A 22,841-nucleotide genomic window follows, 5' to 3' on the forward strand; every position below is an offset into this window, starting at 1 on the left:
ATATGGACATGCCTGGTATCCTGTCTAGAGGTCGAGATGGCCCCGATACGGCATCATGGACAGGAGGGAATGGCAACAGGATGGGCATGAGGGGAACGTGCTGGACAGCAAGCTCAGTGACGTCTGGAGAGCAGAGGAAGCGGGAACAATGGGCGATCTGCCCCATAGGCAGCACCGTTTCCTGGTTTCTGAGCTAAACTCCTCTGAATTATAGCATCCCTTTGTCACCAACTAGCCCTGTGGACTTGAACCACCATCTCGCTTCCCTTCCCAGTTGGAGCCTCAATATGCCCATAAAACACTGGCACACCACATAGGGCACTTGTGGTGGGCAGCAGATGAAAACAATTTCAGTCGGTGGGTAGAGCAGTGCACTGGCCCAGGTGCACCCAGGACTCCTCAGGCTGTTGAGCGGGGCACTCATCTCTCTCTCATTGGTTCTGTGTTCTAGGAATAGAGCTGTGCCCCCCTGGAAAACGGTTCATGATTACGATGGTGGCGAGCTTCGTGGCCATGGCGGGCCAGTTCCTCATGCCCGGGCTAGCCGCCCTGTGCCGGGACTGGCAGGTGCTGCAGGCCCTCATCATCTGCCCCTTCCTGCTTATGCTGCTCTACTGGTCGTGAGTATCCTCTGCACAGCGCGCTGGGCTGGTGTGTCTGCACGTGCTTCCTGAAGGCCCAGCCCCGGGCAGGACACAGGATCCCCACACTTCCCGCTAGTTTCAGCTTGTGGTTCTGTCTGAGGTTTTCCTCTCTTTTTAAAAAATTTTATTTTTTGAACTTTCTGTCTTGGAAAAATGTTCAAATATACACAAAAGTAGACAGAAGAGTGGAATGAGTCCCCCGTGCCCTTCACCCAGCTCCAAAAATCTGCAAATCCACTGGCCAGTCTGGCTTTACAACTACTTGCTACCCACCCCACAGGGTTATTCTGACATGAATTTTTATGAATGGATTTGCAGTGAGGTGGGGGTCTTGTGTTAGGAGGGGGGAATTTGGAGATATTAGAGGAGTGATTTAGAAAAGCCTCCCTATCTCTCCTAGGTGAGGGGTGGGCAACCTTCAGCCTGTGGGTCACATTGGGCCCACTGTCTGTTTTTGTAAATAAAGTTTTATTGAAATACAGCCATGCTCGTGTGTTTACATAGGTATTACCTATGGCTTTCTGGCTACACACAGAGTTGAGTGGATGCAGCAGGATGGTATTATATAAAGCTGAAAATATTTACTATCTGGTCCTTTACAAAAAATAGCTTGCCCACCCCTGCTCAATATCAGTCCAATATGCCTTTTTGAACTATGGGTAACCTTGAGTCTTTTGAGTTGCTGGCTTCCGGGCAGGGGGCAGGGGGAAGGCACTAAACATACTGGTAAAGGGGGTTTGACCTGGGCAACTGGGTTTTTTAAAGAACTCTCCAGGGAATTAATGTTGAGTCAAGATTGAAAACCAGTGCTCCATGGATAGAGCAGTGTTTACCCTGAAAATGATTGTTTTACCTTTTTATAAATGCTGTTCCTCTTCTTTTCCCTTCCTTCCCATCCCCCTCCATGCTGATACTCTCACCTTACCTATAAGTAGATTATGGATGTGACCTTGTGTTGCTACTGTTGAGTCAACAATGAAAACCAAATTTCTGGCCATGCGGTCAGTCTTACCCTTGCTTTAAGGGTTCGCGGGAGCTGAGCTTCCTTTGCTCAGGTGCCTGGGAGGGAAGAAAGCACCTATCTTTTGGCTTAGTGGTACTGCCTCCCCGCCCCTGCCCTGGTAGTAGATGCCCCGCGAGGGTACGGGGGTGGGTAATAGAGGCACCGCGAAGGTGCCGGGGTGGGTAATAGAGGCACGGCGAGGGTGCAGGGGTGGGTAATAGAGGCACAGCGAGGGTGCAGGTGTGGGTAGTAGAGGCACGGCGAGGGTGCGGGTGTGGGTAATAGAGGCACCGCGAAGGTGCAGGGGTGGGTAATAGAGGCACGGCGAGGGTGCAGGTGTGGGTAATAGAGGCACAGCGAGGGTGCGGGTGTGGGTAGTAGAGGCACCGCGAAGGTGCAGGGGTGGGTAATAGAGGCACGGCGAGGGTGCAGGTGTGGGTAATAGAGGCACGGCAAGGGTGCGGGTGTGGGTAGTAGAGGCACCGCGAGGGTGCGGGTGTGGGTACTGTAGAGTACTGTGAGGGTGTGGGTGTGGGTAGTCAGCGCACCGCGAGGGTGCGGGTGTGGTTTCCCCAAGAGCCTGGTTCTTGCTCACTGTGTCGTGAGGACCTCGGCAGCAGCAGGGGCCAGCAATAGCAGATGGAAAAAGGCCATCTGCCAGAGAGGCCATTTAGCAGCCACCGCTGCCAGAACTGAGCTCCTCTGCTGGGGCTACCTCCAGCTCTTGTCCCAGAGTCAGATGTTCAAACCCCTCCCACAGCACAAGCGTATTCCGAGACAGCCCTCCTGCCCCAGCAGGGCCTTAAGGAGCAGAGAATGAGCAATAGTTTCTCTGGAGAAGGATGGAGTGGGCTGCTTTCTTCCTTTTATCTCCAAAGGAAGCCTTTCTGCCCCCTCCCTTGTGGCAGCCTTTGCTGGGCTTAGCTGTTTCGGAGTTCAAGAGTGCTGATTTGTCTAACAAATGCTTCTCTGTGCTTCCCACTGTACCAGTCACAGATGGCAAGCACTTTGCGATAGTAAATGGTTCCACCCTCATATCTCAGCAGCCCATCCTATAGAGGGCAGAACTGCGGTCCTCTGACCCCCACTGGCTCATGTCAGAGCCTGGACCTGAAGCGGCCGACTCTTGCCACACCTGGTCCCTGTCTCCCCCTGCCTGGCCCCTACTCCTTGTTTGCTCTTTAGAGATACAGCACTCCAGAGCGCCACGTAGGCTGCTGGGCACCCTGGTGCATGCAATAAATACTTGCTCGTTAAAGGAAAACAAGCACCTCTCAATATTTTGCCACCAAAAGCTGGTCATACGGGCTGGTGCCACAGCTCACCCCCTCTACCCAGCAGGCCCCTGTCTTCCCTCAGCTTCCATCCTACGTCCCCACCCCTGCAGATTCTCTCTGCCACTTCCTCTGCTGCTGGCCTGCACCAGTGTTCTCTCCTAGACTAGGAGAACAGGGCACAGCCTCTTGGCGACTCATACTCCTGAGAGAGAGGTCAGACAGGGTTGTTTCCCTCACCCCAGGCTCTGCTCCCACCTGTCGCAGGCAGGAGGACACCTGACGAGGGAGAAGTGGCAGAGAAGGTCTTTCCAGAGCAGCTGCAGTTACGCAGTTATACAGTTACGCAGTTATTCAGTTAGGCAGTTATGCAGTTATGCAGGCTGACCCATGTGAGAAGGGCCGGGTTTTTGTTTTTTTTCATTTTAGAAACATACTGAGGTTCAGTGATAGGCAAGGTAAGGCATTCATTTATTTAAATATACTCTAAAACCTCAGAAAAATTCTTTGAAATACACAGTTTTAAAAACAAATTATATAGCTTTTGAAAAGACATCCAGGGGACTTGCAGAAGTAAACGTGTGCATGTGTGTGCGTGTATGTGCATGTGTGTGTGTGTATGTGCATGTGTGTGCATGAGGACGGTGGTCCTGAGGTGCTCTGCCTCCTGCTTACAGCTCCAACTCTGCAGTCTGGGTAGAGCTGGCCCAGCAACTGGCTGTACCGCCTCCAGCCTGCTTCACACCTCTCTGAGCCCGCATTTTCTCATGTCTGTGAAAAGCAGGTCATAATAGTTCTTATTTCATGGGGTTGTTTTGAAGACTGAAATAATGCATGGAAAAGATATGCATGGAGGGGTAGTCTGAAGGGAGGCTCGGACACGGAGCCTGGACCTCTGCTACTTAATAGCTGTGTGACCCTGAGCAAGTCACTTCATCTCTCTGTGCCTCAGGTTCACCAGCTGTGAGTCATCATGGTCAATAATGGGGTTGGAAGGAATCAGTGAATTAACGTATGAGACATTTAGAATGGTGCCTGTCACTTAGTGCCACATGTATGTTAACTGCCATGATAATCATAATTATTTTCATATTTATATTACTATTAAGGTGGTTAGTACATGTCTGCTCTATAAGTACTCATAAATATTAAATATTAGTCACTACTATTATTACTGCATCCTCTTAATATATATAGAAGTCTGGGTATAATGGGAGCAGGTTAAAAAATTAGTGGTGAAAAATGTAAACCACTTTTGCTTACCAGCCTTGAAAGGCTCCACTAGAATTATTGGCTTTAAAAGCCAATAATTGCCTACTCTTTTTTATCATCTTCCTCCCATCTGCTGCAGTGGGCTCTGCTGTTTGACAGGATGTGAAGTGGCCCACTGGCGAGAGGGTGAGCTGTAGCACCAGCCAGCATGACCGGCTGTTGGTAGCAAAATACTGAAGGTTGCTTGCTTTCCTTTAATGAACAAGTATTTATTGCATGCACCAGGGTGCCCAGCAGCGTGCTTGGTGCTTTGGAGTGCTGTATCTCTGAAGAGCAGACGGGGGAGCATGTACCTTAGCAAGGACTAGAAACCAAGCTGCACGAGGCACAGTCCCCAAGGGGCGGCTTCTTGGGGTAGGGGTAGTAAAGACAAACGTATGGGGACTGGCCAGAAGGGATCTTCTGGTTGAGCTGGTAGACTGAACAGACAGGGACCCCGCCACACACACACATAAATGCTGGATAAAATACAGCATTTTTAGAAGTACAAGGCTGAGCTCCAGTTCAAGAAAGGGAAGTTCCCAGGGGTCAAACCCAGGAGGGAGTCCCAGCAGGAGCAGACACAGAGGCAGCTCCCGGGGTGTCTGAACCAGAGAGAAGTGTGAGGAGCCTGGCTTTCAACACCTGCCCGGGGGCTAGAGCTGAGCTCCCAGGCCTCTGATGCAGTTAGAACTGAGCTCCTTCAGTCAAGCCAGGAGGCAAAACTGTCAGTGGCCACAGGACTGGGAGATCTTTGCCTGCCACAGGGACTCAGCCCAGAGCTGGCGGACTGCCTTGGACCGTGAGCAGAAAAAGATTCACCCAAAGAAACTGCAGCCTTGAGGTCTGCACCCCCCAGGGCTGTGGGTTCCAAGTCCCAGCTGCTCCCTGAGGCTGAGATATCAGTGTTAAGAACCAGTGAAGCCATTGGACCCCTCAGGGTCCAAAACACAGCCTCCCACAGAGGCATTCAGGACTCAGAGGAAGAAAATCCTCGTTAAAGAAGAGCTCACAGGCAAAGGTCACAGATCCACAGGGAATCCACTAACAGGGCCCAAACCTATAGACTGGGGAGCGTGCATCTCAGGAACTGTGGAAAATAGAGGAATCTGAAAGAGCAGCGAAGGGAGCTGGTATTTGTTAAGCAGCCACACTGCCTCATGCCGATGCTGTCGCCGGGGCCAGGTATTCTAGATACATCTCCAGAGCAAGCCTCTGATCGCCTGAAAAGCACATTGCGTGGCAGAGGCGGGCGGGAGCCTGAAGAACCCGACACACGTGAGGGACATGCTTTTAAATAGTGCTACGTACCAAGTAGGGTGGTCAGGAGAGACCCCTCTGAGGGGCTGATGTTCGTGCCGAAGCCTGAATGTTTGGAAAGAGGAAGTCAAACCAACTTCTGAGTGGAAAAGTGTTCTGGGCAAAGGGGAACAGCCACGGCAAAAGCTGGCTTCCGCTCGGCTTCTCCTGGATCCGAGAGAGGAAGTCCAGCGTGGTTGGAGCGTGGTGGACAAGAGGGGACAGAAGGTGACTTGGAAAGGCAGGTGGGGTCAGGCCCTATGGGGTCTGAGGAGCACGGGCTTATTCTACAAAGACATAAAGACGCACTGGAGGGTCTTGAGCAGGGGACTCCTGTGCCCCGGATTGTGCTCTGTGAGGACCCATCTGTCTGCTTTGTGGAGAAGGCGTGGAGCCGGGCGAGGGCCAGGACAGAGGCAGCACACACACTGTCCTGTGTGACATCCTGGTGCCTGCACTGGGGAAGGCTGGGTGTCACCTGCAGAGGGCTGATTCGAGAGATGCTTTGAGAGTGGCCTGGGTGAGACTTGCTAATGGATCTGAGGTGACTCTGAAAGGTGAGAGAGGAGGCAGTGATGGCAGCTGGGTCCGTTTCCTGAGATGGGGAGGCCAGAGCTTTAAGAAACATGGAAGCTCAGGAGGGTTGGAGGCCCAAGCCCTGTCCTGCCATCCTCCTATGGAGGGTGACAAGATGAGGTGACCAGGAGACTTGACTGAGGCCGAGCCTGTGTTAAGATGTGAGTTTTATTATGATCCAGGTATACTGAGGTCAGCAGGCCAGGACACAATTGCCATTGGAAGATCATTTGTTACTCTCAGTTCCCAGGAGGAGGGGTACGTGGGGCCACACAGGGCCTCCTGGGAAGCACCAGGGTGGGTCAGGAGGCAGATGGGGAAGCGAAAACGTGGACAGGAACCTTTATCATGGTTTCTGCAGGAGGAGCAGGTGGGGCAGGCTGTGCAGGTTGAGTTTTGGTATTTTGATCATTTCTGCAGCTCATGGGCATAGGGCTGCCCCTAGGTGTCTGGAAGCTGGCCCCGGGGTGACTGGGGCAGGCGGATGGTGGCCCATGTGTGAGAGCCCGACACAGGAAGTGGTTGGGGTATCGGCTCTGGATGGGTTGGTTTGTGTGTGAAAAGTACACTTGCAGGTGAATCTTTTACTCTGTCTAGGAATTAGCAAACCCTGGGAGGAGCAGCCTCTCTAGAATCAGCAAGGCTCCAGATGTGAAAACATTAGGAAATACAGAAAATACAAAGGCTTGATGAATATGCAGCAGCTGCAGAGGTCCAGAGTTCTGGAATGAGGTGACCGCAAGGGTGGAGACACTGGTCAGGAAGAGGTGGCAGCGGCAGCAGCAGCACGATGCACCCAGAGACTGGACAGGGACTTGGCGGGGGTGCAGTGAGCACAGGAGGAGTCTCTGGTGATGCGGGGACGATGGGACGCGTGAATGATTTATGCCCCAGCAAGTGGAGCCAAGATAGGTGAGCGATGGCATTGCACGAGCTGCCTGGGGATGTTTATAATATGTTGAGCCTTCTGGGCCGTGGCAGGACTGGCTGGGCTTTAGGTGAAGAAAGAGCTGCAGCAGCTGGTGGCCAGAGAATGGGAGGGTACGCTCACTTGGTACTCTCGTGTGCTTTGCAGAGTCAAACTTGAGCACTCAGTTGTGAAGGAGCAGCAGCAGAAGAGAGATCACTTGTGAGTGTTTTTCAGCCGAAAGTAAACCCTGTCAAAGCGCTAGGTAATTCCACTGATGGACGCAGATGCCTGAAGAGAAATGCATCTTTAGTCATTTTGCTCAGGCATTTATTGTCACTCAGTAAAGAACAGCAGGGCTTTAGTGCTCATCTAGAAGGAAGTCATACCGACTCATCCTTCTTCCAGAATAAACATGAAATCCTTGCAGGGTCACAGCCAACAAACGAGGGGTTGAGGGGGAAGATGCAAGATCCAAACCACAAGAAGAAGGGAGTAGTATCTAGGAGCATCTAGGAGGAATTCCGCTTAGATGCGCTGGGAAGACAGGTGGCAGGAGGTGCCAGAATGGAAGAGGGAGCTGGGTGCAAGAGCTGCTCTGAAATTGTACACACTGGGGAAAGGTGCCCCTTCCAGGTGGCTACAGCCAGCACTGCACGCATGGTTTAATGACAGAGCTCCTTCCTCAGCTGGGAGCCCTTGTGCAAGACACAGCCTGGTCTTGTATTTGGAGGGCCAGGTCTACGTTGCATTAGAACATCCTAGAAAACCGCAGCATGGAAGATCAGGAAGATAATATGTAGGACAGGGTGACATCAGGTTTCCTGCCCAGGAATTCACTGTTGAGGAATGACAAGGGAAGGAGAAGGCTGTTGGAGAGGTTGCCCACATGGTGTTTATCTAAAGTGGTTTGGAGGAAGTCACAGGAAGTAAGGACTTCTGGAGATAATGGAGATGTGAGTGCCACTCTCCCAAAACATTGGTGCATGCCATCACCATTCCTCATCAGGTAAACTAAGGGTACTGAGTACACATTATCATTTATAACACAAAATTTGCAGCTGGGCATGGTGGCTCATGGCTGTACCCAACACTTTGGGAGGCTGAGGCAGCAAGATCACTTGAGCACAGCAATTTGAGACCAGCCTGGGCAACAAAGTGAGACCCCATCTCTACCAAAAATTTAAAAAATTAGCCACACATGGGAGCACGCGCCTATATCCCAGCTACTCAGGAGGCTGAGGTGAGAGGATCACTTGAGCCCAGGAGTTCAAGGCTGCTGTGAACTATGATTGCAACACTTCACAGCAGCCTGGGTGACAGAGCAAGAGCCTATCTCTTAAAAAAAAAAAAAAAAAAAAAAAAAACAATGTACTCGCCTGCTCTAAGAGCAGGTGCAGAATGTTGATGCTAATTCAACAAGCTCCCCAGTGAGGGCTGTCAGCCCAACATGTGAGTGCTTAAAGCAGTGTTCTCCAGGGGTGGAGGTGTCATCGTAAGCAAGACAGACAGTCCTGCCCTCATGGAACAGGGGGGCAAAGAAAGAAAACATTGCGCTTGGACGTCTTATGCCTCCCTCGTGGCAGACACATGCACTGTGATGTTTGCTGATTGTGTCTTCACATTTTAGAAATACGCTTTTCTTCAGACCAGCTGCACGCTTCTTACGTGTGAAAATGTATTAACCATAGTACTCACGGATTCCTTAGCTCTTCCTGGATCCAAGGAACCAGAGGTTGGTAGATTTATTCCTGTTTGTAGGTGGGGAAACCAAGAAATGAAAAAAGCTTCACCAAATCACTCACAAATGTGGGAAAAGCATTCGGAACTGATTTTCAAATGTCAGTGGTTCTCAAAGTGCAGTCCCTGGGCCAGCAGCATCAGCATCACTTGGGAACTTGATAGAAACACAGATCTCAGGCCCACCCCCAGCCCCAGGCCTGCTGAATAAAAACACCTGCAGTGGGCCTGTCAGCCTGTGTTTTGAGAAGGGCTCCAGAGACCCCGCTGAGCCCTGCTGTTTGGGAAGCACACACAAAGGTCCTAACGTATTTTGAAAAACGATGGTAAGAAGTTGCAAAAGAAGATCCTGTGCCGGGCGCGGTGGCTCACGCCTGTAATCCCAGCACTTTGAGAGGCCGAGGTGGGCGGATCACGAGGTCAGGAGATCGAGACCATCCTGGCGAACACGGTGAAACCCCGTCTCTACTAAAAATACAAAAAAATATTAGCCGGGCTTGATTGCGGGCGCCTGTAGTCCCAGCTGCTCGGAAGGCTAAGGCAGGAGAATGGCGTGAACCCGGGAGGCACAGGTTGCAGTGAGCCGAGATCGCACCACTGCACTCCAGCCTGGGCAACAGAGCGAGACTGTGTCTCAAAAAAAAAAAAAAAAAAAAAAAAAAAGATCCTGTGAGTCAACTGCGTGGAACACACTTTTGTTTTTTGTTTTTTTTTTGAGATGGAGTCTCGCTCTGTCACCTAGGCTAAAGTACAGTGGTGCGATCTCGGCTCACTGCAACCTCCGCCTCCTGGGTTCACGCCATTCTCCTGCCTCAGCCTCCTGAGCAGCTGGGACTACAGGCGCCTGCAACCACGCCCAGCTAATTTTTTTGTGTTTTTAGTAGAGACGGGGTTTCGCCATGTTAGCCAGGATGGTCTCGGTCTCCTGACCTAGTGATCCGCCTGTCTCAGCCTCCCAAAGTGCTGGGATTACAGGCGTGAGCCACCACGCCCGGTGGAACACACACTTTTCATACATAAAAGAGGGCTCGAGATTGTGTAGTGAAATGAAACAGATGCCATCCTCGAAGGGCCTGTGAGATCTGATGGTCCTGTCCAGTTCCATGAAGGGTGCAGATATCTTGACCATCTTGGACAGCAGAAGTCATCAGTGTTCCTGGAAGTGATGAAAGAAAGTAAAACAAGCTTGGTGCTGGCTCTATGCATTTCCCCTGCACTGTAGGGACCCGCAGGCATGCAGGCACGTTGAGGAGTCTTCAGTCACGGCAGTGTTCCAGGCTCACGAGCGGGGAAGGTTTCCCCAGCCTGCTCCCCCGACCTCCCCGCAGGCACAGACAGGGCATCTTGCTGGCAAAGTGCTTTCCACACCCAAATCCATCCCTCCAACCCTGCGGGAAGCGAGCGTGTGCAGTTTTCTTGCTCTTTCCCCAAGACTTCTAATCAGGTGCACACCTCGTAGAAAAATATTCTCACCTCGAGCCCACCTAATGTGTGTGTTTTGCATGAAATGCGTGGAGATAGAAACGCAAAGGGCCGAATGTGTGAAGCTGGTGAATTAGAGGAAAGAGCTGCTGGCAATCAGCGTGATCATCAAAAGCATCGGGGAAAGCAGTAAGAAGATAATAAGCAGTATGGGAAATAATGAGGAAATTAGAGAAGGATCACGCTGCACTGCATAACATATTGGAGAGTAAGGAACAGAACCAATTCCCCAAATGAAGAGGTAAACCCTAGCGCAGAGGACGTGAGAGTGTGCTGCGGTAAAGGACACTGGCTGGGAGAAGACACTGCAGGGGCTGGCCATGCAGAAACCTTTAGGAAAAAAATGGACATGCTACAAGGAGTTTTAATTTTTTTTAATTTCATGAAGAAAGCTATTATAAAACATTAAATTACCTCAGGTTAAATAAATGCCTCATTTTTAAAAACACACACACAATTCCAACATGTAAATAGTCCTAATTTTTTGGCTCTTTTATATATCATTAAAAATATTTTGGTCAGAATAACACTGATTTTTAATATCTCTTTAGGTTTGTTTCTTAGACTCTGCTAAGCACTTTACATAACTTAACTCCTTAAATCTTCCTGAAGACCCTCTGAGGTAGAGACCAGGACGGCCTCCAGTGCGGATGAGGAAACTGAGGCACAGAGAGATACGGTGTTGCTGAGGCCCCATGGCTAGTAAGTGGGGCTGGGGTCTGAATTCCAGCAGGTGGACTCCAGAGCCACAGGGACCACCACCTGCTGCTCAGCCCAGTCACACATGCCGAGCCGGGGTGCTGTGGCCCAGGGACCCAGAACGCCGGGCAAGCGGAGGGCCCTGGGCTGCTGAGAGCAGCATTTACTTGGCAGAGCTACACTTCTGTCCTGGGAGGAATCCTCAGTGCCCTCTTTTTTATTTAAGTACATTGTTTAACACTGACAAAAACATTTCTTAAAATTATTGGGGTATCAGTACCTGCCCTAAAAGGGGCTCAATAAAAATGGGTTAAGCTGATCAGTTAGTTTTGCTTCTTGTTATCATTGAAATGACTTTTAAAAGACCATTTAAGAATTTTTTTTGAGACAGAATTCTGCTCTTGTTGCCCAGGCTGGAGTGCAATGGCACAATCTCAGCTCACGCACCCTCCGCCTCCTGGGTTCAAGCAATTCTCCTGCCTCAGCCTCCCCCATAGCTGGGATTACCGGTATGCACCACCACGCCCAGCTAATTTTGTGGAGACGGGGTTTTTTCAGCAGAGACAGGGTTTCTCCATGTTTGTCAGGCTGGTCTCGAACTCCCAGCCTCAGGTGATCTGCCCACCTTGGCCTCCCAAAATGCTGGGATTACAGGCGTGAGCCACCACGCCCGGCCAAGAATTTTTATACATACATAATCCAGCAGGTATCAGCCTCTTTTTCTTGCCCAAACACACTTGACAGACACAACAACTTCTAAAAACAGTTTTATTTCAAAAGGGGGGCAAAATTCTGCTTTAAACAAAGAGACTCTATTACAGATAAAATAAGTGCTGTGGGTTCCCTGCGTGAGAGGAGGGAAACTGAATTCAGTTACAGCAACAGTTAAGCACACAGGAAAATGCTTTCCTCAAAGGAAAATGGAAGCGGTGAGTCAAACCACGCAGTCTCCGGGAGCTTGAATCAATAAGCAATAATTATTTTTGCAAGTTATCCACTAATCAATTTGAGAGATCGATAGGAAACGTTAAAAAAAATTTCTTGGTCAAATCTTTTTTGCCTACAAACTATCTAAATGGGAGAAAGATTGGTTAATACTGACAAAAGGCAGATGTGGAAATAAAATGGTAACCCATATTTCAATCATAAAAATGGAGCAATTAAAAGTGAGATTGAAATGCTTTCTGTAAGTGGGTATTTTGGGATTTGCTGATGGCATGGAATTTTAGGGAGCCCTCAGGCAACACTCCACAGAGATTGTGTAAGACAGTAGGAACCCCTGCGTCAACACAAATGCCTGCAAGTAGAAGTGGAGAGACTCCTGCGGAGGGGGAAGTGAGCACTGACCTTCTGCTGTGGAGGCCAGTGTGACTATCCCCAGTGCCAGCCTTCGTCCTTCCTGTCCCCCATGCTAAGATGTGCCCCAGGAGTACATCTCACCACCCTGCTCCCACCCGGAAGCTGGGGTTGTTCCAGGCCGGTTTGAGATGCACATGCGTGCACTTTGTGGGGTGGTGGGGCTGGGCTGTTGGCAACTGACAGAGACCAAGTGGGTGGGCCTCTGGTGACAGGTGTCCAGGGTCAGTTGCTAGGGTGTTGCCATGCTGGCGTCTAGCAAACGTCCACATGGTGGCTGGAATGAGGGCAAGGGGACCCAGCTGCCCATCTGCTTGACCCTGGGGACTCTGGCAGACCACACGGCCAGTACTAAAGAGTGGCAGTCCTGAGTGCCATCCGGACAGCCTCACTCAGCCATCAGAACTGGCTAAGGTGTTATGACTCGCTTCATTGGGAGGTGAGGCCTCTAACATAGAGGTGTCGATAAAATTCTGCTTAGGAGCAGAAGCCCACTTACCTCCTCACATTGTTGTACAGCATCAGACTTTTTAAAAATCATTTGCAAAAATGCCAAATTAATCCCCCTACCACATTCCATTTTGAAGGCTCTGTGTGCCTTTTATTTTCTGTAGCCTGATAATTGCTTCTATGGATAAACAAGTGAAAGGTGCAGACAGAGGGAGAACGTTAACCCAGCTACATGGAAGGTTATAGATTGTAGATAAATCTGTAACTGGACTCCAGGTATTCATCTGCCTCTAATATGAACTGAGGGATGTTTTAAATGTATGCCAATTGTTATCCATTCAGAGTTGGTTAATCATGAAAAATCCAACTCCAAAGGCGTTTTAGGCACTGACTTCATTGGGTCTGGCAAAAACCTGAAGCAGCATAAGCGCATTTATTCAGTGGGTTGTCACGAGCAGCATCTTCTTCACCTTCCGGAAGGAGGCGACAGTGAGCGTTAGCCCTTAATCTAGATGGAGAGTGTTGAAGTCAGGCAAGACCTTGGTGCTGTTCCACACCCCGGTCTACAGGTGTGGGGAAACTGAGGCCTGAAGGAATAAGGTGACTTGCCCAGGGCTACAAAATTGGCACACAAACCCGGGGCTCCCAAGAGATTTCCACCATAATTTCTCCAGAGCAGAATTTTGGAGCCTCGGTGCATATCACTTCGAAAGACAAAAGAGACACAAGGTTGTGAGCTTTTGTAACACATGAATTAGCAGCATAGTCATTTAAATTATGAATGTACTTTTTCTCCCAAGAGATTTTCAAGGAATTCATTTGCCTTAGGAAAACCTTGGGTCTAACTATCCTCAGAGCCAGTCTTTATTCGATTTCATGATACTCATCCCTCCTCTCTAAATTCTGAAGTTTAATGAAAACCACCTTATTGTTTTAATACCAAACAGAACTAACGTTTACAAAATCCAAGTGGAAGATGATGTACAGAATCCAAGCTTATATTTTTTGCAAAAGTTTTGAAGCTTATATTTTTTGCAAAAGAAGCTAAAGATACTCCCCAAACTGGTACTTAATTCAACTTTAGCCTTTAATTTATTATTTTTTTTAGAACCTCTTCAGAATCTCCTAATACTCTGATACTTGGCAACACCCCCAAAGCATCAGCGGCTAGAATCACCCCTTTAGATCAGAAGCACCCTCGCTGCAGCCTACAGCCCTTCTCACATCACATTCAGGGAAACCTTATCTCCACAATGCCTTTTGAAATTCTTCTCCCTCCCCCAGTCCCTGCTCTGTGTCCCCCACTCTGTGATGGGAAAGCCTATTTGATAGAAGTTCCTCCTTTATTAGGCATTTATTAACTTACACATTTTTCCCGAACTAGACAGTGAGCTCCTTGGGGCCCAGACACTGGGTGTGTTTCAGCTCCAGGCCAGCCCGTCCACAGCAGGTGGATGGTGCTCGGTGCATGTTTAGCCCATGAATGGCGTCATGTGGAACCACAGACAGGAAGGCACGCCTGTCTGCACAGGTATCGCCCTACAATTAAATATTTCGAAAAACAAATGAATGACTTGGGGTAAAATTAATTTAATAAGCATGGGCAGTTCATCTTATTTCCTTCCTGTATTTTCTTTGTGAGTAAATGTGCTAGTACAGCACGTTAAAGAGGGTAGACGTGTGTCTCATATAATTGCCAAGCTGGCATTTCATCAGAGCGGGTGTTAAGTGAACTGGCAAGAAGGCAGCCAACATAGTATACTTGTCTATGTCAGAGTCTCCAACTGGATAGAGGAATAATTTATTTTATTTTTAGATGTCAAGGAAAAATGATCAACCTACAGGGTTTCACAGTATTGAGTTTTAATTACAGATTCTACTGAGCAATTACTCAGGTTACAGGGACTAAGATGTAAAACAGATCCATGAAATGTAAATCAGATGGGCTTGAGACTCAGCCACATCTGCACTCCAGAAAAGAGGACAGACATGGGCCACAAGCAACACGCCGCTGTTAAATCATCAATTACCCTGTGGTGCATCGGGTGCCAGAGGAGAGACAGGGCGCTGCCACTTGAACTGCGTGCTGACACTCAGCTTTGGGGAGTGCCGATGTGGTGGTATTAAGAAAACATGGAGAGGCCGGGCGCGGTGGCTCAAGCCTGTAATCCCAGCACTTTGGGAGGCCGAGACGGGCGGATCACGAGGTCAGGAGATCGAGACCATCCTGGCGAACACGGTGAAACCCCGTCTCTACTAAAAAAATACAAAAAATTAGCCGGGCGAGATGGCGGACGCCTGTAGTCCCAGCTACTCGGGAGGCTGAGGCAGGAGAATGGCGTGAACCCGGGAGACGGAGCTTGCAGTGAGCTGAGATCCGGCCACTGCACTCCAGCCTGGGTGACAGAGCGAGACTCCGTCTCAAAAAAAAAAAAAAAGAAAAAGAAAACATGGAGAAATTTTCCTGCCTTGATACAGTAACATCGTGTACATGATGCCGTTGGGGAAAAGTTCCACATAAATACATTTGCCATATAAATCTCTAAGAACCAGCATTTCCGCATAGCTAATTTGGGTGGGACTGTTTGTAGAATACATTTTTCCTGCTGTAGAAGCAATACCGCAATCATGGTGTGACGTAGGAAAATTCCACTGGCCTAGGGGCCTTAAGCCCCAGGTTCCAGGCCTGCCTCTGCCATTCATGAAGCCCCAGGTAGGGCATTAGCATGGCCAGGCCTGGGTCCCCTGCCATGCAGTGAGAGGCTGGGTTAAATGCAACCCAGAGACCCCCTTCTGACTGTAGTTCCGTTTTGTAACGTTGCCTGTCCCTGCTGAGCGATTGGAGAGCCATCCCTGTGGCAGCAGGTACTAATGTGTGACTGGTGTAATCCTTCAGAAGCATCTGTGTGTGCAGCTGGCCCGCTGCCTCCTGCCACCTGCTTGTCAGCCCGCAGTCCTTATTACGGTCAGGTGCCACCCTGCTCTGAGGCCTCTGCCCAGCGCTAGTGGCCTGGGGCTTTCTCAGCTAGGATTCAGTTGTCTGAGTGAAGACCCTGGGCGCGTCTCTGTGAAGCAAGTCTGTGTTTTCAGCGAGTGGACTGAGTTACCTCTGCATTCAATCAGAGACCCCTTTTACCTAATTTCGGATTCTTGGCTCTTTTCATGTTTGTTTTTATTTTCATTTTGAGACAGGGTCTCACTCTGTTGCCCAGGCTGGAGAGCAGTGGCACAACCTTGGTCCACTGCAACCTCTGCCTCCCGGGTTCAAGCGATTCTCCTGTCATCCTCCTGAGTAGCTGGGATTATAGGCGGCCGCCACCATGCCTGGCTAATGTTTGTATTTTTAGTAGAGAGAGGGTTTTGCCATGTTGGACAGGCTGGTCTTGAACTCCTGGCCTCAAGTGATCCGCCCGCCTTGGCCTCCCAAAGTCCCCAACCCTTGGCTCTTTTTAGAGTAATTGAAGCCATGGGATAAGGGACCTGCCGATCCACACTGTGGTTTTTGTTTTGTTTTGTTTTTTGTTTTGTTTGTTTTTTGGTTTTTGGGGGGTTTTTTGTTTGTTTTGGTTTGGTTTTGTTTTTTGGGGTTTTTTTGGGGGGGGTTGTTTGTTTGTTTGTTTGTTTGTTTTTTGAGACAGAGTCTCGCTCTATCGCCCAGGCTGGAGTGCAGTGGCATAATCTCGGCTCACTGCAATCTCCGCCTCCCGGGTTCAAGCAATTCTCCTGCCTCAGCCTCCTGAGTAGCTGGAATTACAGGCCCGCGCCACCATGCCTGGCTAATTTTTGTATTTTTAGTAGAGACAGGGTTTCACCATGTTGATCAGGCTGGTCTCGAACTCCTGACCTCATGATCTGCCCCCTTTGGCCTCCCAAAGTACTGGGATTATAGGTGTGAGCCACCGTGCCCAGCCTATGCTGTGGTTTATGTTAGGTTTTATGTCCCAAGTACATTTTGGAAAATGGCATGGTTCACGTTTTTGTGAGGTTTGATCGGCCTTGAGTTAGCGCCTTCTCCTCACAAGTAGGAATTAATGTGCTTTTATTCAAGACCTCAGGAGACGAGCCACTGTGCACACCTGGGGAACTGTCTCTGAGCACCAGGTGGGCAAATGTGTGCCAATCTAAAAGGAAGGGAATGTTTGGAGTGAGACCGGCATTTTTCACTGAGATGTGGGGGCAGTGTGTCATAGCGGAGGAGGTACCTGGAGATGCAGGCACGTGTCGGTGCCCTGAATACGATTGGGAAGGACATGTGCCCAGCCAGGGAGGGCTTAGCCCTGGAGGATGGGAGGGTGAGTGCAGGGGCACTGGGATTGGGGTGAGTGGTATGGGGGGGCTTCATCTTCTAATATTTTCTTAATTGTGGTAAAATACACATAACATAAATTTTTCCATTGAAACCATTTTTAAGTGTACAACTCAGTGACCACATCCACAACTCAGTGACCTCAGTGATTCACAATGTTGTGCAACCATCTCCACCATCCATTTCTAGAACTTTTTCCCGTTCCCAAACAGAAACTGGTTGCCCATTAACCACTAGCTCCCCCTTCCCCTATCCCAGGCCCTGGCAGCCTCTACTCTACTTTCCATGAATTTGACTCCTCCGGTACCTCATGTGAGTGGAACGTCAAGGTGTTCCTCCCTGTGCAACTGGCTTATTGCACAGAGCACGGTGTCCTCCAGGTTCACCCAGGCCATAGCAGGTGTCAGATCCCTTCTATTTAAGGCCAAATCATACTCCATTGCACAGGTGGACCACATTTTATCCATTCATCCATTGATGGAATCTGTAATATTTTAGTTTTTAAGTAGAGAATGGGTTTATCTGTGATTTGCTTAATTAATTCCATAGCCAGACTCAACCCTGGCATCCTCCACTGTAACTCACAGATGGTCACTGCTTCCAGCTGCTGTGGACAGTGTGGCGAAGGGGGCTGTCTCAGCAGGTGCGCTCAGCACGCACCGTGGTGTGGTTCCTGCACAGCTCTCGCTGATCCGAGATACGTCCACGTTGGACGCCAGCAGGGCATCCAGGATGTGACTGTCATCCAGCATATGACTATCCTGCAGTGGAACATCTGCAGGGCTCTGTGAGGAGGGACAAGTGAAGGCTAAAGGCACTGGTATCCCAGTTGTGTTCTGCCTGCATTGAGTTCAGGCCAGTTCAGGTATTATGGCCAGAATGCCCTGGGGGTTCCAGAATCATTAATGAAGATTGTGAACCTTCTAACCATCCCAAAGGGGTTTCTGGAAAAGGCTGGGGTCCAATCTGTCATTGACCTTTAGACAAGAGCTCCACTAGATGTGTCATCAGGAGGAAAGAGCCCCTCCACCGTCCCTGAGTTCTGCTGGAATGCGGGAGGTCAGAGTGTCGAAATGACTGAGACCTGGAGCCAGTGAGGACACCTGCCTGGACGTGCCACTGAGAACGCGGGTTTTGTGCCTACCCTCAGCTTATCAGTAACCAAGTGCCACCTGTGCATCGCATAGCGCTGCTGTATGCCGTCTGCTTAGCAGGTTCATGGCCCGTCAGTGAACATTTGCTGTGAGATCCTCCAAGTTTGCAAGCATCCTACTTACCCTAGAGAAGGAATCCTTGTGCCCCTCCATTGCTGTATCCACACCGCGTTGGGGTGCTGACACCTGCTTAGTGGGGAAGCAGCTATCTGCCTCTCTCTACCCTGGGGGACCGCACACACACACAACCCAGCAGCGCCTCTGCCTGCTCCTTCCTGGTCCTGGGTGACCTCAGCTTGAACATTCTGCTCTAGACAGCATCCTTGTCCTGAACGGCTCTTCAGAAGCAAAGAGAAAAATACTCTCCACTCTGTTCTTCTCTGCTTCTCACTCCCCACATGGGGTTTAGGGCTCGGAGGGTGAGTGGAGACTTTCAGTTCTGCCCACGTCGTTCCCACAGAAGCCCTGGGGATCAGTGAGCCAGCCAGCTTAGAGCCATCACTTGTTAGGTGTGAAGACTGGGCTCCTCTAGGTCTTCCCAGCCTGACGGTCTCTCCAGTCAGGCTGTCTGGGTTTAAATCCCAGTTCTGCCATTGAATTGCTGTGTAATCCTGGGCAATGTATTTGAACATTCTTTGCCTGAATTTTCCCATCGATAAAATGGGGATAGTGATAGTACCACCACAGAGTAAAGAATTAAATACTTACAGCTTCAGAAACTTCCTGTTCCCCACCTATGGTTTCAAGCAAGCCCTTTGCTGCATGAACGAAATTCTTTTTTCCTTACCTGGGTGATACAGTTTGTTCATGAGTCCCTTCCAAATCACATGTTGAAATCTGACCCCCAGTGTTGGAGGTGGGGCCTGGTGGGAGGTATTGGGTCACGGGGGTGGATCCCTTGGGCTTGGTGCCCTCCCCACGGTAGTGAGTGAGCTCTATTAGGCCATTCAAGGGGTGGTTGTTTGAAAGAGCCTGTCACCTCCCCCCTCTCTTGCCCCCTTTCTCACCCCGTGACATGCCAGCTCCCCTTGCCCTCCACCATGAGTAGAAGCTTCCTGAGGCCTCACCAGAAGCAGAGCAGATGTTGGTGCCATGCCTCCTGTACAGCCTGCAGAACTGTGAGCCAAATAAACCTCTTTTCTTTCTAAATTACACAGCCTCCAGAGTCTCCAGTGTTCCTTTATAGAAACACAAACAGACTTAAGATAGTGGGACTCCTCCAGCTTCCTCCTCTCCTCTTGCACTGCCATCCTGGTCACAGCCACTCTGAGAGCCAATTTCAAGGCTTTCTCCCAGGGAAGCTGCTGTGGTTTTCATGCCTGCTTGTGTTTTATGGTTGCAGAAGTCATCCTCAAGGCCGCTTTTTGGCCATCTCCACGTGAGGATGCACCAGGCAGATGTGGCTCCAGCCACCCACCGTGCTTCCTGATTTTTTGTTGAAAGTGATCAATTTCTCTGAGGCTCAGTTCTATTCCTCCCAAGTCCTGAGCCCTTGGCTGGCTTTTTAATTTGCATGGCGTTATTACATTATGTACTTGTCAGCAGAGATTTCATTAAGTTCCCATAATATGGCCACGCTGCACATTATTCCAAACTAAAACAACCATCTCTGGGCTTGCTCAGAGGCTGACAGGCCAATGAATTCTTAATGATTTTGCAGCAAATTTAAATTCATGGAGTGCATCATAAAACTTAAGTATTCCCTACACATACCCTTTGGGCTTGTGGCATTCCAGAATGCCTGAGGACACGTCTCTGGACCAGTACTTCCCAACTTCAGTCACTAGAGTGCCATCCAGGCAACACAGGTTTGCTGTTGTGCTTTGTCCACAGAGGTTAAGGGTGTGGGCTATCTCATCAGACTGCCTGGGTTCACATCCCAGCTCTGCCATTGAATAGCTGTGTAATCCTGGGCAATGTACTTGAACTCTCTTGGCCTGAATTTTGCCATCTGTAAAATGGGGGTAATTATAGTGCCACTATATAATGGACTTGCAAGCATCAGACACAGGGGAAACTGGTGGAACACTGCCTGTTAGTTGTAAATCCCGTCATGGGGAAGGTGGTGAGCAGTGCTGCCTCCCACAGTGGAGACAGTCGTGTAGCTAAGGGGAGCCTGTCCCTTGCCTCGTGCCCCAATCTCCTGGGGAGCGCTGTGTCTTTTACTTCAGTCCACTCCAGTCCCGTGGCTGCTGCTCTTCAGAGCCCATAACACTTAGGAGCTTCCACTACCTGGGCCCTGCGTCCCTCTCCTCCTCGTGTCTTCTCATCTCATTCCCAGCATTCGGGTGTATCAGCTTGCAGCTCTCTGAACAGAACAAACACACCGTCCCACACCCCCGGGGCCTTACCTCTTGGTCCTGCCCCCACACCTCCAGCAGTACGAGGGGATGCAGGGCCTGCCCTGCAGCTGCTCTTCTTCCAAGATGGCCTAAGCAGAGCCCGGCGTCTCCAGAGCCTCCCCTGACTAGCCCCTGGACCAACTGCCTAGGACTGGCCCCCACTATAACCCATACCATGCAGGCTTCCATCCAACGTACTCAATGGATTCGTCACTACAAATCCATCTGAAATGGGTTTGTAGTGACAATGCTTAGTACGTATAAGAATAGAAACAATTTGGAGACCCATTGAAAGCTTGGGCTCCCAAAGAGGCCCATACCCACTTCTTAAATCCTAAGGTCACACCACGCCTTTGTAAACAGTAATATCCTTGAAATCTTTTCTATGAGCTTTGCAATTCTCAGAGACTCTCTAGAAAGGGGACTTGCTCATCATCACTTCTCATAAAGACATTTATTTGTTGTTGTCAGTTTTTAGGTATCCAAAGTGTGTTGTCTTTAGACCCAATTGGAGGATGACAAAGACAAGGGAGTGGTCACTGAGGAGCAGGCAGAGTCTCAGAGGCTGCACACATGCCCTGCTGCCTCAGGCTCTGGTCTGCGCCTGTGGCTTTGAAGTCTGGGACAAGGAGAGACTTTTCTCCTGAAGGGCAAGGGCTGTGTGGGCCCAGATAAGAAAGGGGAACAAGCAGAATTGAATCCTCTCTGGGATTCAGTGCCTGGAGTGATGGGATTCCAGTAGCGTCAATGTCTGCCTGGTATGCGTAATGCAGGGCCTTATCTTTGTAACGGCATCTGTTCAATTGACACATCAGAATTGTACATATTTACGGGGTACATAGTGATGTTGCACTACGTTAAATACATAGTGGTCACATCACAGCATGCAGCATGTCCATTCTCTCAAACGTTTATCATTTATTTGTGTTGGGAACATTCGATATTTAAAACTCTATGATATGTTATTAACTATAGTCATTCTACACTAGTACAGAACACTAGAACATATCCCTCCTATCTCTTGTAATTTTGTATCCTTTAATCAATCTCTCCCTATTCCTCTTCCCCCTACCCTTCCTAGGACACTCTGTTCTACTTTTCACTTCCATGGGATCATCTTTTTTGAGCTTCCACATGAGTGAGAACATGTAGCGTTTAATTTTCTGTATCTGGCTTATTTCACTTAACATAATGTCTTTCAGTTCCATCCATGATGCCGCAAATGACAGGATTTCATTCTTTTTTTTACAGCTGAATAGTATTCCATTGTGTATATATACCACATTTTCTTTTTCCGGTCATCTGTGTTAGACACCTAGGTTGATTCCATATCTTAGCTACTGCAAATAATGCTGCAGTAAACTCAGGGTGCAGATATCTCTTTGACTGATTTCCTTTCCTTTGGATAAATGCCTGTAGTGGGATTCCTGGATCATGAGGTGGTTGTTTGTAGTTTTTCGAGGAACCTCTGTACTGTTCTCCATGGTGGCTGTACTAGTTTACATTCCCACCAACATCATATGAGAGTTCCCTTTCTCCACATCATTGCCAGCATTTTTTTTTTTGTCTTTTTGATAATAGCCATCCTAACTGGGGCGAGTTAATACCTCATTGTGGCTTTGATTTGCATTCCCCTGATGATTAGTGATGCTGACCTTTTTTTAAATACATTAGTGATGCTGACCTTTTTTTAAATACATTAGTGATGCTGACCTTTTTTTAAATACATTAGTGATGCTGACCTTTTTTTAAATACATGTTTGTTGGCCATTTGTGTCTTCTTTTGAGAAATGTCTATTCAGATTATTGTCCACTTTTAAAATCAGGTTGTTTCTTTTTTTGCTGTTGAGTTCGTCATATGTTCCAGATGTTAATCCCCTGTCAGATGAATAGTTTGCAAAGATTTTCTCTCATTCTGTAGGTTGTGTTTTCAGTCTGTTGATTGTTTCCTTTACTGTGAAGAAGGTTTTAGTTTCTCCAGGATCAGCTGTATGGTAGAACACAAAACAAGTCTCAAAAACTTTTTAAAAATCAAAATCATGCCAAGTATCCTATATGACCATAATGGACTAAAACTAGAAATCAGATAACAAGAGGAACATGCAAAACTGTACAAATACATGGAAACTGAACAACATACTCATGAACAACCAATGGGCAAAGGAAGAAATTAAGAAGGAAACTAAAATATTTCTTGATGCAAATGAAAATAGAAACACAATATATTAAAACCTGTGGGACACAGCAAAAGCAGTATTAACAGGCAAGTTTATGGCAACAAATGCCTACATCAAAAAACTAGAGAGATTTCACATAAACAACCCAATAATGTATTTCAAGGTACTAGAAAAGCAAGAA

General features: G+C 48.8%; 1 protein-coding gene across 2 annotated transcripts in view; it reads left to right on the forward strand.

Annotated features, from left to right (window-relative positions):
• The window catches only part of SLC22A23 (solute carrier family 22 member 23), a 187,695-nt gene that overhangs the window by 135,699 nt on the left and 29,155 nt on the right, over positions 1–22,841 (forward strand). For both annotated transcript variants that reach the window (XM_030929162.1, XM_010361796.2), the window contains exon 4: positions 452–620. In XM_030929162.1, coding sequence (XP_030785022.1) covers positions 452–620 — 169 coding nt within the window. The remainder of the gene's footprint in view (positions 1–451; positions 621–22,841) is intronic.

Source organism: Rhinopithecus roxellana, chromosome 4 (assembly GCF_007565055.1).
Source record: "Rhinopithecus roxellana isolate Shanxi Qingling chromosome 4, ASM756505v1, whole genome shotgun sequence".
Classification (NCBI taxonomy): domain Eukaryota; kingdom Metazoa; phylum Chordata; class Mammalia; order Primates; family Cercopithecidae; genus Rhinopithecus; species Rhinopithecus roxellana.